Source organism: Strix uralensis, chromosome 22 (genome assembly GCF_047716275.1).
Source record: "Strix uralensis isolate ZFMK-TIS-50842 chromosome 22, bStrUra1, whole genome shotgun sequence".
In the NCBI taxonomy this organism is placed as follows: Eukaryota; Metazoa; Chordata; class Aves; order Strigiformes; family Strigidae; genus Strix; species Strix uralensis.
This window is the reverse complement of record NC_133993.1, coordinates 7,525,204-7,543,595: the sequence shown is the minus strand read 5'-3', so window position 1 is coordinate 7,543,595 and position 18,392 is coordinate 7,525,204. Positions and strand designations below refer to the sequence as shown.

The 18,392-nt window shown below is 51.3% G+C and overlaps 1 protein-coding gene across 1 annotated transcript in view; it reads right to left on the bottom strand.

Annotated features, from left to right (window-relative positions):
- Positions 1-18,052, bottom strand: part of CRHR1 (corticotropin releasing hormone receptor 1) — a 29,074-nt gene extending 11,022 nt beyond the window's left edge. The window contains exons 1-3 of the mRNA XM_074891787.1: positions 17,787-18,052; positions 9,387-9,471; positions 256-375 (exon numbers count right to left, since the gene is read on the bottom strand). Coding sequence (XP_074747888.1) covers positions 256-375; positions 9,387-9,471; positions 17,787-17,828 — 247 coding nt within the window. The 5' untranslated portion in view covers positions 17,829-18,052. The remainder of the gene's footprint in view (positions 1-255; positions 376-9,386; positions 9,472-17,786) is intronic.
- Positions 18,053-18,392: the final 340 nt, after the last annotated feature.

Below are 18,392 nucleotides of genomic sequence, written 5' to 3'. Positions count from 1 at the left end.
CAGCCCTCTCCCCCTTTACAAGGGCATATCCAGGAGGATCTGCTTCTAAAGCTGCTGCTGTGAAACCACCCTCCCTGAAATTTGGGATATGAGGGCTTTTTTCTTTGTTGGTTGATGGATCCCACAGAGCCCTCCAATGAGCTCTGTACTCAGAGATGTTTTGTCCCTCATTCTACTGCAGACCCTGACGCACGTGGTTCTCTGAACTCCCCCATCCCTCACCCACCATGTCCCCACCAGTGCTGCTCATCTTACTCGTGGTGTTATACCGCACGCCATAGAAATATTCAGGGCAGGGGCGAGCTACCAGCTGTCCCACCGCACTCCGGGGCCAACATGTGCCGATCAGGTCTACCGAGGCGTTGCATTGGGGACCTGTGGGAAAAAAGGGTAGAGGGTTAGTGGAGGTCTGTGGGCCACCTCCAGGCTGTTGAAGGGTCAAGGTTTGCTCGGAGAGCTGGGACTGCAGTCCTGGCTGAGCTGGTGGGTCACTGCAAGCTCAGCCCCCTGAAGAGCCTCATGGCAGACACCAAATGGGGTCTGTGCCGACTCCCCAAGGCCTGGTTGATCCATCCTGGCCATGACTATTGCCCTGGTCCTGTCTGAGCACCCGGGTTAAGCTCAGTTCTGGCACAAGTCTAGTTTTCTGACCTGGCTTCTCAAGTCAGCTTGGGGTTCCCTGGCTCTGGTCTTCCAGCCCTGCTCCTTTCTTCAACCATGACTTTGGCATCCAGCCCCACAACAGCCAGCAATAAATCAGATTTTCTCTTTCCCAGTGGTGATTCCAGCCTGGGCCTGGTGAGATGTTCCTCAGAGCCCCTCCAACCCTCTCACGCCTCCTGGCTGAAAGATCTCCTTTCTAGCTGTTCCTGTTGGTCTCTTCCAGCCTTTCCCAGGAAGAAAACTCCAAGCCTGCTGCTGCTATTTCAGATTTCAAACAGGACTTATGTGCTTTTCCCAGCTACACAAGTGTGCTAACGTAGGCATTAGGTAGGCCAGATTGCAGGCTTTTTTATGTATAATTTGTGTATATTTAGTACAACGTGTACTGTAGCTAAATATGTCCTAGCTACATCTCAAAGTGAGGTAGGAAGCACAATGACTGTAATATCCATATAATACGATCCTTGACAAGCAGCAGATGATAGGCTGCAGACCCTGGAAGGGGCAGAGTTCCGTGCAAACCATTCTTGGGTACCAGAGATGTTTGTGCTGCCGGTGCAGAGACAAAACACCCCAATTCGCAGCTCTCTGGGTACGAGAACACAGTGTTTCCTCTCCACCTGGACTTGATGGTTGTTATTTGAATGCTTTTCCCAAAACTTCCTATGGATAAAGCTGGCTAAAGAGTAACTGAACAGAAAAAGCAAAATACTGTGTTATTAATATAATGAAGGTTTTCATGGGGGAACATTTGTTTTCACTGATTATCTGAAAAATTGGCTTCTTGATTTCTTGGGATGTTTTCGGAGCAAATTTTCAGTGCAAGGAAAAGGAGGGCTTTCTTCAAGCATCTTTGCAAGGGAAAACAACTTCCAAACATGTGAGCTGGGGAAGCATCAACACATGGTGAGCATTACCTTCTGCCTCCCATAGCTTGTAGTGAGAAATTAATTTTGACGATGACCTTTGCTTTTAGCTTTGCTAATGTGTATGGTTGCTGCAGCAACCTTCACTTTAAGTTAACTGTTTTAAGCTTGTATTTCTTAGGTGCTTTTTTATCACGTCTAGTGTTCTTGTCTGTGCTTATCTGCATCCATTAGCATTTGTTGAGCTCCTTAATTGTTTCTACCCAAATTTGACAGAGAAATACAGGGTCACAGAAAATGAAGTCCCTGTTTAAAATTTGATGATAATATTCATCCAGATAGAGAAAAGGCAACGGGTAATTGCTTCAACTAAGGACAAAGTTAAATTGCAAGTGTTCTCCCTGTTAGCCACCTGGGAATCCCTCCAGGTGAGAAGCTGCTTGAATATCTGGAATAGGAAAAGCTTCACTGGGAATAACCAGGCACAGAAAAATGGGGCTTGCACAGTGCTATGCCCAGAGCAGCTCATGCAGTCATCAAATACCATCCCTTTGACTGGTGAGGCTGAGCACAAACTCTATTGTCTCCCCATCCCCTCATGCCTCAGTTTCCCTCCTGCATCCCAGGGACTGTGCTGGGGCACAGATGCAGACTGCTCAGGGAGGAGAATCAGGAAGACTCAGTAATTAACGGTCAGCAGAGACAGAGAGCGGTAGCAACGGTACTCTCCAGTAAAACAAAACCACAGCACTGACATTAATAACCAAAACCATCATGGAAATGATGTGGTCAGACAAAGGTGGCATCATTCTGTTATATGTCTGCTCAAGCCTGGATTTAATATCGCCACATGTCTCCAAGGCACTTGATTTAATGCTTCTTGACCCTCCTATTAAAGAGCTATGGACACCCACTAGATGACAAACTGAGTGGATGGGTCTTGCAGTGCCACCACGACAGGGATGTGGGGTGAAGGTGGAGCGGCATCACCAGGAGCTCAGCCCCCTCCTCGTGCCATGGGTCGGGGTTGTGGGGTGGGGTGATATTCATGCTTGGGTGCTGCAGTTGGGTGAGGCAAGGTCAGGCTTAGCCAGGCTGTAGGAGGCTCCTGGGACTTCATCCTGTGCACAGCAGGCTTCACCCCAGCACCACTGTAGGCAGCATTTTGAGGTCTGTCCCACCAGTTTTTAATCTAGTAGGTGGCTGTAATATTTTTCCCAGGCTCTCAAAGAGAAATGCTCGATGAAGAAAAGCTGCAGAAAGCAGATGTTGCTCATTCTGCTCTCTCCAGCATATAGGGAAGAAAAACATTTTGCTGGGGAAGGGTTAAGTAAAACAGCAAAGGCGAAGAGTGCCGTGAGGGCTGTGACATCCCGTTTGCCCAGCAGGACCCGTCTGCTCCAGCTGCTCCCCAGTGGCACATGGCTCCCAGCATTTAGAGCACTGTTTAGCATGGAAATTATATGTATCAGTGCTAAATGCTTTCATATCTGCTTTGCGGCCCATCCATATTTGCAGGGGGATTATTCTCCCAGGTTCTGCAGATGTCTGCTCCAGCTTTCTCAGCACCATTGGCTGCACAGAAAGTTTTGGTCTTTGCAGCTTTACAGCAAGAAAGGTCAATAAATGTCCTACTTGTGCCCAATCCTGCTGATTTGGCTCCCTCACACACAGAAACATGGCATTTGGGGTGGGAAGGAGCTGGTCCTGCTTTGAGACGGGAAATGGGACACCAGAGAAGACACTGAAATCCCTTCTTACCTTGTTTCCTTTGGTTGTGGTGTTTTGAAGCAATATAAAGTGTTTCCTTTCTTTTGAAGAATAAAAGTGCCTGTCCAGGGACTTACACTGAGCCAATTGTATCACAATAACTGTCTCAGGATAATTATAGAAATATCCCCCTGTTTATATAAAACATCCCTTTCCAGCCTGCTTCCACCACTCGCAGAGGCCCCTGAGATGGCTCCAAGCTAAAGCCGTGCAGCCGTGTGAAGCCTGGCAGCGTAAAGCTCTCCAGCCCCAGCTAATCTGCCAAAAGATTTTGAGCAAATTTAAAGAGGATGGAGCATGTTTATCCTGGTCCAGCCCCACCAGACATGTGGCCACAGTGCTCTTGCGCTGATGCCAGGAGGTCTGAAGCGTTACTGTACCGTCAAACCATTGCTAAGGTGGTACGAAGAAGAGTAAAGCAAAGGTTGTGCTGATATAACTGCCAGTAAACATGTTGTCATCTCACACCAGGCAAAGCTTTGCACCAGTGCAGCACCCCACCCTGCTGCTGTGCCTCCAATGACACTAAGGCTGCTTGAAGGGTGAAGCCTCTCTCCTCCTGTGCAATGCAAAGGAGCCAGAAGAGACGATGGAAAACTGAACCACAGGCTCATTCCTGTGGTTGGGAGTGATCGTGTTATTTATCTAAGGTGTCTCAGGAGGCTGAGTAACAGCCAAAAGATGTTAGCTCATATCTCTACCTGTCCTGAGCTCTTACTCAACCACAATTATCTCTGTCATCCCCGATGTCCTCAGTAACTGCATTGCTGGTGCTGCCTCTGGCAGGCTGAAGCCTCTGGCTCCTTGAGGGTGTCCCTGCTGCAGCATTTGCATTTGGTAATCAGGGCTTCATCTCCACATCTAATCAAAATACACTCCCTAGAGCCAGCCAGCAAAAGGTCGTTCATCTCCCCCAGGCAGCTCCACCACACTGGTGTAGCAGAAGGAGCCATTTCCCACCTTATTGCCCCAAAGCAAGGGCCTTTGAGGGGATGCTCTTATTTCAAGGTGCTGATGTGCCAAGGAGGGGTGGCTTGATCCCAGCAGCAGAGCCACTCAACTTCTTGAGGCATTGAGGGAAACGGCACTGGGGGGACAATTTATCTTAACACAGGGTTGAAATTGGGGTGGTGGAGCTGCTTGCCTTCCCTCTGAGTTGAGGTTGGGTACTCAACATGACTGGGAGCAACTGTGGTAGTCTCAAAATACTTAGATCCTTGCTCACACCCTACCTCCAGCACTGCTTTTGGTGGCATTGTGTGTTTCTATTTATCATAGTAAGAGTCCAGTCCTTGAAAAATCCCCAGCAATCCTCCCAAGTATTCAAGTTCCATGATCCTCAATGAAAAATAATTATACAGGCTAATTAAAGGTTATGGTAGCAAAGTGTCTTTGTAGTGAATTTTTGGCTTGTTGCTATTCACCATCATTGACTGTCCCCTTGGGTCTTTGCCGCTATTCTGGAGAAGAATAAATAGGAGGCATCAAACCTAGCTTCTGCCATTGGTATTTGATGCATCTGCTCAATGTCGTCACTTAAGACCGATCCATGTACAGCTTCTGTGGAGCAGATATATTTATTGAATATATAATGTGGTGGGTTGGGTTTGGGGCATATCTTGTTTTCCTGATATGACCCGTAGAGTGGTTGGAGTTGTGTTATTACTAAGGGTGGCAGCAAGTGGTTTATTCCCTGGTATTGGCTGGGCTTTGCTGGTGGGTGAGCAGAGACGCATAATCCCTTGCTGGCAGAGTTTTCCTAGCAAAGACTTCTAGTTTGGCCACAACTGAACCGAGTAGCTGGCAACAATTTTACTGCATCCAGTCCAAAGTACAGTTTAACTGCCGTAGCTGCTGCTCACACTGAGATGTGCCAGGACACTGTTTCCTACCAGAAAACCTCGTCATCTTCCCTCCTCCACTACAATAATATCTATGAATACAAGCAAGTTTCTATTGACATCCCTGTTTCCTAGATGATGGAGCACAATCTCTTTATCAATACTAGCATACACTATGATTTTTTTTAAAACACTATGATTTTCCATATAGGTAAGTTCACATTTTTTGGTTCCCAAACCTCCCTCAGCATCACGGCTATCCCTCAGTGTTAAGTCTCTGCCAGGACTCATTGCTGCCTCTTTAGCCCCTGCTCAGCTCCTTTATTAGTATTTCTGCCTTGGTGGGAGAGATGCCAACGAGGCTGAAGGGAAAAGAAGTGCTGATGTTGTTAATTTGACCTTTATGAATTTAAATTCCAGTCTCTCCCCAGGGGAGTCAGTGAGTGAATGAAACAGCAGCAGCATGAGAAGGGACTGCTGGAGCAGCATCAGTGGTCTGGGGAGCTGAGCTGGAGCGGGTGGAAAGTCTCTTGGTCAAACTGTCACCCGCTGTGAAACATGTTTCCAAACCTGTCTGATAAAGTGCCTGCAAAGGAAATGCTCTCATCACTTGCTGCTCTCCTGTGCTTTTCAGCCACAGACTTCTGCTATATCTGGACCAACTTGATTTGCTTTATTTAAATGCAAAGCTGTGCTCCCTTCCCCTCCTTGAAAAAACCTCCAGTTTAAAAAAAAAAAAGACATTTCTATTCAGTTCTGCCTGCCTTTGGTGTAATTTTCCTTTGCTTTAGGTGAACTTGCAGTGGTGGGAAACATCTTCTGGGAAGGAATCAGCTGTGCTCCCCTCTCTCCCGAGCGCACACACGGGATTGAGGATAACAATTTCTTGTGATAACAGTTTAACAGCTTAACGGAGTGAAACGTGCAGCCAGGACCAACCGGGGCTATTAGCAATTGGATGCCAACTCCTTGGGCTGATCCAAACTTGATTGCTACGAATGGCAAAACAACCCCGTGAGCGCTCCGAGCTCTCTCCACTCGAGTGCTTTCTGCTGGGCTGCTTTGGAAAAGCCTCACCTATTCGTTAGGAAGAGCCTTTCCCATCTGCTCAGATTCCCCTTTCCTTCCCCAGGGAAGTGCCCCGATGGGAAGTGGTCCTGCAGCTGCCAGGGGAGGCTTTGCCCGATGGGTGAAATGACCCTGCCCCTTCCTGAGGTGCTCTGGGGCAGGGCAAGGTGGGAAGCAGCTGTGCACAGACCCCGGGGAGCTGAAATCATCAGGAAGACAAATTTGTGGTCTGAGCCAATCTGTAGGCTGGGAGCCCCTGGGACAGGTTCCTATCCACCCTGGACAAGGGATGCTGATCCTCACTGCTTTCCTTTTTAAGCTTAATCTGGGAATTTCTTGCCTTCCAGATGTTTTGGGGTGCAGCTGACCCGACTTCCCTGATGCACCATGTTGACCTCAAGTCCAGCCTGGTACGATTTCTGCCTGGAGGAGAAAATATTCATGGCTACTGAGGAAAGCAGCCTTTCTGATGGGGTGACCAATTGTGAGTGGATGCTCATGTGTCCCAGCAGTGGCCAGAATCAGGAGCTCACTGAGAAATATTTTTGATGCATATCTAAAATATCAGGTTGGACCATCACACCTGTGCAGGGAGCCTGAATGCCAAGGGACATTGCCCTGCGTGGAGACGGAGTGCTTAGAGGAGGATGGCTAAATCACTGCTGATAGGAAGGCAGGACAAGGGAGCTCTGTGGGGCTCAGCTGTTCCCTCCTTGGGTTGAGGGCTTTCTTGCAATGCCTTCACCCCGTGAGCCTGGTGAGCATTGCCCTGGGTCTGCCACCACCACACTGCTGTGAGCAGAGACCTTTCCAACTCAGTGCATGCACCTCGGAGAGTGCTGACACCCTGGTGATATCACTGTCCAGCCATGCATTCTCATTAAAAAGTGTGAGATTAAATAATGAAGGGACTGGTGACCCAAGAGAGGAGGAGAACCCACACTGGGCTGTTTTTCAGAGGAGAGATGCTGTACACAGGCACGAGGCAGGGCCCCTCCCTGCATCCAACCGATGCCCTGCCGAGCTGCGTGCTGGAGGACCGCGGGGCTCGTGTTATCAGCATGTGCCATTTCCCAAGGGTTATGCAGACATTAACAAATTAAGTCTCATGGCCTCACTGCAATTCTCATTAGCATCATCCTAACAACTTTCCATGTTAAATAGCCTCAAAACAAAGTTTTCAGTTTTGTAAATATCCCTCCCTAGGAATTGCTGCCTGAGTCAGGCAGGGCTTAAATGGACCCCAAGGATGAGGGCTGGCACTGAGCTCCACTTACCAAGCAGCTGACATCAGACAATTAGTTTCATTTCTACCTCTTGTTCTAAGCCCCTTCCTCAAGCTGGAAGTGGCTCTCAGATGCACCAGCCCCATGCCAAATGGATGAGTTACTCAGGGCTGACAGGTCAGGTGCGTGGAGGCGATGGAGATTTTGTAAATCTGAAGCCTGACATGTTGTGTTCCCCTGTTCCAGGGTGCACTAAATCCTGCTGGGATTCACACTAATAAATCCCTACTGAGCAAAGCCCAATCCTTACAGAAATCAGCACCCACTGCTTGAGGGTGGTGGTGATTGCAGGGCATATGTATCAGCAAAGCCATGGCGAAATTCTCCCCTCTCTCTGCTGTCTCTCCTGGGCTCAGGAGGTTCCAGCAGCGGGTGCCAAAGCCTGTGAGGAGGCTCTGGGGCCTGAGTGCTACCCATGGCCATCCCACCAGTGGGTCCGTGCATCACAAGAGGGCCCTGCAGTGCTTGGCCGGTGCTTCTGTGGGTCAGAGCCCACGGAGCTGGACACATGTTGAACCAGGGGAGGTGAGTAAGAAGAAAACAAATGCCATTTATCACAGCCTAACATGGCCAAGGACAACCACCTTCCTGAGTAGAGTGATGAAACCTTCAGGGAGAAAAGCACATGAGTGATGACCAGGTTTCTCATCTGCACTGTGCCCAGCCTAGAAGCACACAGGCATTTCCATTTCCATTTCCACTTCCACTTCCACTTCCACTTCCACTTCCACTGGCAGCCTTGCTCTCCCTCTGCTTTCTGCCTCCATTTCTTGGGCTGGGGATGCTCTGGGGACGTTCCTTGCAGGGCCGTGGTGGCCTGGGCTCGGCCAGGCACTGAATCAGCTGGTGGCAAGATGTTATTTTTTGAGAAGGAGTTTTTAATGCTGCTGTTAATGGGAGCCGGGTGGTGGGCAGCCATCCGTCAGCACCGGGCCTCCACGGCCATCCATCACCCTGATGGAGAGAGCTGCTCTGAGCAGCAGGGACTGGGGCAAGCCTGGCAATTGGTTCGTGCCTGCTCTAGTCTTCATTCAATCATTGGAAAACGAACTCTGCAGCATCCCTGAGCTGGAGAGGACTTTCCTCCTTGTCACTGTGAGCTCCTCTCCTCTCCCTCAGCCACTTTTCCTCCCCCAAAACCTGTCGCAGAACCAGACCTGTCACTGCTGAGGTGACATCCAAGTCATGTCTTGAATATAGGCTAAAAGCCAGTTTTGGCACAAACACATCTTGGGCCTGGCCTGGTTGGATGCAAGCCCATGTATGGGTGTTGAGTGGGAGTGAGCTGCCCATGACCCTGCTGGCCTCACCCAATTCAGCTGAGCCAGCCCTGGCCATGGCCACGTCCCCAGAAGCTCCTCGTGGCTGGTGGAGTCCCAAAGTGCTCAGTGGCAGACATCTAGGAGTGCTGGGCGACAGAGTGTGGCCGAGCCCTGAGCACATGGTAGCCACACTGCACTGGTGATGTGGTCTCCGCAGAAAGTCACAACCTCCAGTTGTCACCCCTGGGCAGGGGGATGGCAGAGGGGGATGGACATAGGGGACAGTGTCCTGGTGTCCCTGGGCATGGCAGAGAACAGGCAGTGCAGGAGCAGGGGCCAGGCAGATGTTTCTTTGCTCACTTCCCCCTTGAGCCCAGACCAACAGACATTTATTTTCTCTATTTTTAGCTCTCCTGAGCTCTGCATCTTCTACCTGCCTCAACTGTCACCCTGCAAAGAGGCTGCTGCAGCAGCCAGCACGGGGCTGCAACGCAGCCTCAGCACAACCCACCTCCCCGAAAAAGGAGCCGGGCAACTGCAGATCAGCCCAGAGACACCCCCATACACCCTTGTCCAGCCATCCCTGCCGCTGGGGTCCCCTGGGGATGGCTGGGGATGCAGGACACTCACCCGTGTGGTTGGTGACGGGCGGCAGGCTCTCGCAGTACTGCTCCTGGATGGAGGCTGCAACTGGGCTATCCCAGAGGAGAAACGCCTGCACAGGGAGAGAGCAGACCACAGGCAGGGTTATATGTGCAATATGCCACTTCCCCAGCCCCCAGTCCCTCCTGAGCTGGTCCATGTCTTGCTGGATGCCCCCCCAAAAAGCTGCACGATTGACACTTGCCCATTTGCAGGATGGGTTTGCAAGTTTCCCAGCCCAGAGGAGCTGGGTTTATTCAGCCCGGGGCTGTAGTACTGAAGCTCTCTGCTCTGTTTCCCACCCACCGATCCTCTCCTGCCCCAAATATCCCCCTCAGCAAGCCACACTGCAGCCCAGCACAGCCCCTGCTGGGTCGTGGGAGCTTCTGCTATTTAGCAATTAAATCAACAGTTTTAGTTTTAGCATCTTTGCATCCTGAGAGCAGACAGGGGAAACATGATGAGCCTGACACCATGCTCAGATTTTCAATACTTTATTAAAATCACAGCCTTGTAAGCTGTCAGTGGAAAGATGTTAAGACACATCCTTAAGGAGATCTGATCCACAGTCAACCGGGTCTGGCTAAAGCCTTTTTTCAGGAGAAAATCTTGTCTGCAAACACTGACATTCCCATTGCACTGGGAAGCATTGACCAGCATCCATCCCATCCCTTCTCTGGAGCAGCTCCCGGGCAGCTCTGCTGCAAGTGAAAACCATTGACATAGGGAGTTATTTTGGAAAAGCTACTAGTGAATTTTTGTGCCTTTGCAGGAGTTTGGGGAAACTAAAACCAAGGCAGGCAATTGTAAGTAGAAGACGGCAGAGGGACGGTGCTGTCAGATCGAAAGCTCACCAGGGAGGCAGATGGGGGAAGGAGGGACCTGCTGTTTTATCAAATACATCAATTTCTACCAGAGCAGCTTCCCACTTTCTCCTCTGGCTCAGAGACTGGTGACATGGTGACATGGGCTGATCCCTTCTGCTCAGGGGACGAATGCCAGTGGTGGATGAGGCTAAACTCCACTTCTCTCACCCCAAGGCTGCCCTGCAAGGACTGACCAAACCCCTGGAGGAAAGCTCACTGTTAACTGAGCGGCAGAGCCATGCCCCAAAATACAAGCACATACAGATCCCTCAGGAAACTCAAACCTGAGTCTTAGAGGCAGGAAAGGCTGCAGCCTCCTCTACTTGCAAGCAAGCTCTTAGCTCCCCAGGGCGGTGGGCTGGTCCCTACTGACTGATCTCTCTTCCTGAGTGCCGTTTACCTTCAAAACTGCTCTGGGGAGGGAGAAGACAGTCCTCCTCTTGCCCTTTAGACATATAAACACTGGCTGCTCTTGCTGGCACACCCAGCAGTCCCCTCACCATACCAAAGCATTAACAGGATTTTTTCAGACAGGGAGACAAGCTCAGCACCCACTTGCTCTTTTCCAAACAACTATTTACTGCCTTGGGAAGTTGGTTTTGACAGCAAGAGAGATGTCAGGCAGACGTATAAATGGAGCTGAGAATAGCTTCCTTGTTATGACTGCTCCAGATGGCACAGGGGATCCGGCAGCAAAACCCTGCCCTGAGCGCGGGTGCTGCATGGAGCTCCTGTGGTGCTGGTCCTGCAGGAACCAGGCACCTCCCTGGTCTCTTTGCTGAAAGCTGAGACCACTCAAACTCCAGACATGGGTGAGTGAGGTGTAGCAGGGTCGTCTCCCCTCTGCATTGATGCCTGCAGTTGGTGCCCAGAGGACCTGATGGCTCTTTGCAGGGGTAGCTGGGACAGAAGAGTTCCTCTCAAAAGGGGCTGGGATGGTTTGCCTACCTGAACAGGCTCTCAAGTGTTAATTGGACGTGTTTCTCCTAATTGCAGCCTGCTCCAGCCTGGCAGTGCCTGTTCTCCTTCCAGACACAGGGAGAGGTCTTGGCACTGAGCAGCAACATGGACCAAGCTACAGCTAGAGGGGGTATGGATGGAGTGCAGTCTCTGGCTCTTTGCAGGCTTTGTAAATGAGCTGAAACAGCTACAGAAGAAGCAAAGAAGGAAAGAAAGAAAGAAAGAAAGGAAAAAAAGGTTCCCCGACACACAACAAACCCTACCAGCTTTTTTTTTGTCTCACTGCAATATGGCCAATGCACTTGACAGAGCAGAGGTTTTTTCCCACTCCTGTCAGCCCCAGCTCATGGGGGATAATCTGGGGAAGGTGGCGACTGCAGGTGGATTTGCACAAGCCAAAAGCATCCTGATGTGGTACCCTGACGGTCGGGCTCTCTGTTTTGTTCTTTGCGGGTTACTTTGACCCCTCCCCAGGCTTTGCAGAGAGAATAGGTCAAAGCTCCGTTCATGAAGAGCTTCGCCTGCCAGAGCATCGCTGCCGTAAGATGCCACATGGCGCCCAGCAGGTCCCAGCCTGGCTGGGCTGGAGCCAAGCACACCTCAGCAGCCCCGAAATGACAGTGGGTCATGCTCGGGCCAGAGAGGGGCCGTGTCCCTCTGCCCTGCCAGCCCTTCTTTGAGATAGGCTACGGCAAATCATGCTCTGCAGTGAAGAACACCTCCGTGACCTCTCTCAGACTGCCAAAATCCTGGAGAGCTTCAGCTGAGCATTCAGCTGCACGGGAAAGAAAAGCAATCTGCTTTTCTAGAAGCAGCTGCTTTGCACAGAGGTCCTGGTCAGCTTGGGGAGTTGCTCCCATGGGGATGATGGTTCTGCTGGGAGGCGCACAGGCCCCATGAGGCCATGCACTGGCAGCAGCTTCTCCTCCATCAACAATGGTTCCACTGCCGTTGCCTCAGCATCTGCCCAGCTCCCTTCCAGGCTCTGCTAACATCTCCGTTTTACACACGGGGAGGCATCGCAGCAGACGCCGATGGTGCTGGGTTAACCTCAGACCTCGCAGAGCAGCAAGCTCCTTCCTTTCACCCCCACGTTTCCTGGAGCGGGATCAGCCAGCCTCCACCAGTCCTCGCTGCACAGCCCAGACACCAAAACCTGACGCTGCTCAGTGTTTACTGCGTCCCACACACGGCAAACACCAGCTGCAGTCGGTGTCCCACCACCCACCAAGTCAAGGCTGTCCCAGAAGGGAAACTGAGGCACTAAGTACAATTTGCCTGAGGTCACTCAGGCTGTGCTACACCATGTGTTACTCTTATCCAGACCCACTAGCTGTGTCCTGGTGGAACGCCCCATGAGGGGCACAGGGTGGCAGGTCCCCTGGGCCAGGAGATGCAGCACAGTGGGCTGAGACAGTGTCAGCTCTTTGGCACGAGGGGGCTGGGGGTCTCGCGGCTGGTATGGGTGTGAGCAGCACAATCACGCACACACACATGCACGGCCTTCAGTCTCTGTGACCTGCCACTGACCTAGCAGTAAAATTCAATTAATAACAATTAGGAATTAATGTCCCCCTGCAGTGTTTTCATTCTCCAAAGCAATCCACGGATATTAATTAATATATTCACATCCGAGTCAAACATCAATCCCCCACGCCGCACTACCCAGAGACAGGCTTGTCCCCCCTTGATATCTTATTGCCTCAAACAAGATCGGATCTGCGTGGTAGGAAGGACTGACAGCTCTGAGCAGCGAGATAGATGGCTCGTAGCCTAATTAGCAATCGAAGATGGGGCTTGGGTTTTCCACTGCTGACAGGGCTGTAATTGGGGAGTGGAGCGATTAGCAGGATGAAGCAGTGCGAGCCAGTGGCTTTGCAAAGCTGGAGAGGTCAGTGGGACCAGCGGGTGGTGATGGACACTGAGACCTCCCTGGGAGGGGGATCAACACCAGCCACCCCGGAGTCACCCGTGCTGTAGGGACCTTTCTCACCCATCAGTTCTGCTCCCCGGCTTGGCTGTGTCCCCTGTGACACTTGGTGTGGAAGAATAAGAGCTCCTGGGACACACGGGCAGGGGAAGGGCTGAGCACAGTCTCTGCCCTGGACCTTTGCTGAGGTTCCCTGGGGTGTTAGGCTGGGATCAAGCCTGCTCTTGGCCTCGAGCCTGCAGAAAAAGGTGTCAGACTTTGGGTGTTAAATACGGTGAATGTTAAAAGAGTTGGATGTCAACCTCAGCTGGCAGAGCAACATCAGTGGCACAGAAAGGGAGAGCACAGAGCAGCACCTCTTGCCAACACCGCAGCCAGAGGCTGGAGGTGGCCTTGAAAAGCCTGACCGAAAGAGCTGCCCCCTCAAATATGCTGAAGGTGGCCAGGGTGCCTCCAGCCCCTGCTGCCCAGCCCTCCCTGTCCCCTGCCTTCGCTCTGCTGTGGGGCATCCCTTTGTCCTTGTCTCCTCTGGCTTCCAGGCACTGTCTTCTGCAGCTGGTGAGCTTCTTACCACCTCCACCTTGAGGGCTTTCAGTTGGATATGACCCATCCCCAGTCCAAGCCATGAATGAAACCCCCAGTCAGCCTCTGGTCTGTGAAGGACCCCCTATACACCCCCCTGCCTCAGCCCTGGCATGACATGCTTTGCCACTCCCTGAGCTCAAAGATTCTCCGAGACTCCCCGCTTTACGAACAAGCACCCCATTGCTCCTTCACTTCCTTTCGTGCAAAGCCACATCAGAAGCCCTGCTAGAGTCAAGGCATCAAGGCAAAGCGCAGGCAGCAGAACGAGGCTCTAAGCAAGAACCATGGGGGGATTTTCTGCAGCTGATGTTACTCAGGGGGAAAGAGCAGGCAGTGAGAATGCCTCCATCTGGCATTAAAATCTGTGAATTTATGAATTTAGCCATATTAGAGGGCCAGTCCCCATTGTGTGTAGACAGAGGCTTTGGAGAGAGTATTTATTCTGTTTGGAGTCTCTCTCTGAGCATACTGGATGCAGATCCTAACAAAAGAATATCAATCAGGGCTAAGTGAATGCCCTGTAAAACCTGATTTATGAGCAATTAAAGGTTTTCCTGGATTAAGCTCTGGTTTCTCTCGCTTGCCATAAATAATTCTGACTTCATTTATCTATCAAAAGGGGAATGGATTTTTGGGGACAGGTGAAAAATGAATAATGGTATTTGGCTATTGGAAGTTAAAGGCACAAACAAGCCGAGGAAGGGGACACTGCATGAATCAAAGTGGCTCCTGTGGCATCCGGATTTGCCAGAGGAAAGGCTGCTAAAGAAAAGTTGGAACGATGGACACAAGAATGGGGGAGGGTGGTTTTTCTAAGGTGGTTGTATTAAACTCTCCTGCAGACTGCACATGTGGGACCCGTGTGCATTCACAAATATTTTCATTTTGGGGTTGGAGATTTATTTTCCCCAGCTGCCTCCAACATCTCAGCTGCCCCAAGCCTCCACCTTCACCCATCACCTTTTTAGGGTCATACCCTGGGCTGAACATCCACCATTTAATTCACCTATAATTTGCCTCCAGTTTATCTGCATTCATAACTAGGGAAAGCTTGGTCACACCAAAGCTGCATCTGCCATTGCCTTTCCAAGGATTTCAGGGTGGAAGAGGGGCTACGATCTGCAAAAGGCCAACGCCCTTCGCTCCGCCATCTGAGTGGACGCGATTGCTTCTGGGTGGGTGACTCACTGATAAAGCAGGACACTCCGCAGAGAGGATGATCTCTTCTATTAGCTCAAAATACAGTTAGGGAAAAAAGGGAAAACAACAGATGGGCCTCTGGGTATGTTATACCATCTTCAGAAAGAGCCACCAGCTCGTAAGTGACAGCTCTCAAGCACTGGACAATGGCTCCTGGGCTCTGTTTGTTGAGGGAACCCCATGATCTGAGCTTTCATTTGGGTCCAAATACTGTTCTCCAAGGCAAAACCACAGATGCAGCCTCTCTAAATGCTGCAAACTCGGACCTCAGCTTGAGCTTGTCACTCGCAACAAACTTCTGGGCCAGCCCTATGCAGGATTTCTGGTGAGCAGAGCTGTATTTCAGGGCAGGGTTGAGCCGGCTGTGCAGGCTATTCTCATTGTATTTCTATATATTCATCCTATGGTGATAGAGCAGCTATTCTGGGAACGGGCTGTGCCATTTCCATTCACTCCTTCACTGGAGATGCGAAACCACGGGGATGATTTCATACACACTGAATCAACTCCAGCTTTTAAGGAAAGCGAGGACTGGAAGAGATCCCCAGGGTCAGCGTGTCCTGCTAGTGCAGCTCACGTCTTGCACAAGGATTTGAGCAGCGAAGGGGCAGGGGGCTGGTTTTTGGGCTTATGGCTGCTCTGGCTGATCAAGGGAGAGGAGAAACTTCTCCACCCCCAGCAGCAAACTCTGTTTTTTCATACAATGCTTTTGCAAGCAGTTTTACCAGCCCCAGAAATGTCATCAGTTCCTGGCAGAGCTGCAGGTGAACTCTTTCTTTTTAACCACTTGTTTAGTTTGTTGAAATGACTCGTAAGGTGCCAAAGAGCATTTTGCAGCAATTCTGGCTGCCTGTCTCCTGGTCTGTTTGTCCGACCCCCTGAAGGATGTCTACCCAGCAAGGCAAGGTGGACAAAATGATGCTGAACTGGAGCTGCTGGCCAGATGCGTGGGAAACACCTTAGCTCTGCCAGCCCAGGGATCTGCAGGCTGCAAAATTTTCCCAAGCAGGGGACATTCACCCCTGCTGAGCTCTCCATTGGAGCTGGACTGCTGCAAGTCTCTGTGCTCGCAGGCTGGATGCAGCTGTGGGTACTCCTGGCTGCAGGGATGCGCTCACTTAAGGCTGGACTTTAGCCCATGCTGTCCCCAGGAGAGGGCTGGGATTGTGCTGGAAAAGGGTCTGAATTTTGAATGCATATGGCTATAAGGAAAAATAGATAGTTTGACTGCAAAGAGGTGTTTTGTAGATTGGGTGTTTCTTTTTGGAGCTGGCTGGGAGAGACTTCTCTTTGCTTGGGCTGTTTTTTGTGACCCCCTCCTGGTCCCAGACACAGCACAAGGGTGGTTTTGCTCTGAAACTCTGGAAGCTTTTTGAGAATTTGGCCCCCTGTCATCACAAGGAAATCATCCTTGGGGAACACCTAGGGATGGCTAGGGAAACCCCTGAGCCTGAGGAGGTTTAGCAGAGAATGGGACCTGTGTCTCAGCACTTAACGGGCTTTTTTTCTGACCACTTTTTGCTCACACAGTAGCTATGGGGAGCTGTCATGCTCGCTTGGCTGTGCCCATCTCTGACCCTGCCCCTATTATGCGGGGTCTGTGGCTTTGCCAATGGTGTCCCCACATATTGCCCAAGGAGGACCTGGGCTGGGGGGAAGAGATTCTGCCCTGTCTCACCTTCATTTCTTACATCAGAACCAAAAAAACCCAAGGAATATAGCTGCAAAAGAGCTCCTATAAAACAGGATTAGGGGTGTGCAGTTACAGGGGAAAGCAGCTGCTCAGAAGAGGAGCATTTAAAAGCAACACCAACTTGGCAAGGAGGTCGCCTGGTGCATTTAGCTCATCTCATCGCTTAGGTGAGAACTTTCCTATCCCAAAGGTGCAGCTGAATGCTCCTCCCTGCTCCGACCACCGGCGATGCACAGTGAGAAACCAGCCCGTGGGGTAAACCGTAACAGTGCTAATGGGGAAGGCTGACCCTCTGCTTCTTCTGCCCTTCTAACTCTGCAGTCACAGCCGGGCCACTGAGACAGCATTTTGCAGAGACCCAGGAAAATATTTTCTTTTAACCCTCTTTGACACAGAGATTTAATCAAAAACCTGATCATTTTGTTTAACTGCCTACATGGGTTTGTTCAAATAATGTTCAAGATTTCACTGGAAACCTTTTTGTCTCCTCGTTTCCCGAGGGTTTGGGATTTAAACATGTTTTGGGCTGGGAGCATTTTCTTTCTTGATGAGCCCTCGGGGAGGAGGAATATTGCTTCTGACAAAGCATTTGCATTTTGTGCAGAGCTGCAAAATTAGCAGTGGCTACAGTTCCACAACGAGCGATTTAGAGAGGAAAGTCTTGTGCTTTCAAGGTGGGGGTAAAAGGAGAGGTTTCTTAAGAAAATCAATTAAGGGGGTACAATGAGGCATTGCGTTTGTGTTGTCCCCATCCATCACACCCCCAGAGCAGCCTCCCCCTCCTAGCAGCCTAAGGGAAACTGGTGGCAGCTGGTTTCACTGGGAGGTGCAAGGCGGGGAGCTGCTGGGAGAGCTGGGCTGTGCTGGGGAGGACCTGGCTGCAAGTCTCACCCCTTTTAACGATCTTTTCAGTGACTCCAGCCCCCTCCCCGCTAGTTTTTGGGCATCGTGAGCTTTTGCCAAGCTGCTGTGCCTCGACTGGAGGAATTCTCCCGAGGGCCCTTTGTGTAGCTGTTTCTCCTTTTACTTTTCCCTTCCTTCAAAGAAATGGAAAAGTCATTGCAGAGAAAGCGAGTGGTGCAGGGTGCGGAGGGGTGATGGGGAGGAAGGCAGAAGGGCTCTTCTGGGAGAAGAGGACTTAAAAAGCATCTTACCTGCAGGAGGAGGAGGAGGGCAGGACGTAGGCTGGGCACCATCCTTAACTCCCACTGTGCCCAGCTCTCCGGGGCATGGCTGGCAGCGGTCCCCACTCCTGCTGGGCTCCTTCTGCCGTCGGGGATAAAATCCTCGGGGCTTCGTGCAAAGGAGCGTGTCCGGGTCCCGGCGGGGCTGCACGGAGGCGGGCAGGGACCTTTCGCTCTCGCCTTTGTTCAGCGACCGGCTCCTGCCTTTTATAACCTCCCTGGGAGCTGGTCTTCTGGCTTCCCACCTTCCAGCTCCTGGCGATGGGCTACATCCCTCCTCACCAGCCTCCCACTCCCCGCTTCTCTCCCTCCTCCTCTTCCTCCTCCCCTTTTCCTTCCTCCACCTCCCTAGTGCCTTCCAACTCTATTTTTTTTTTTTTTCCCTTTCTCCTTCCCTCCCTCAGCATCTTTAGCAGCAGAAACGTCCCACCGGCCCAGGGACACCCAGCTGCACCCCCCCCCCCCCCCGGCTCCCCCTGGACCAGACTTTCCCCTCTCTGCCCCCCGCAATCCCATTTTGCAGCTGCTGCTGCGGGGTCCCCTGCGGGTACGCAAAGGGCTTGGGGCTGCGATTTG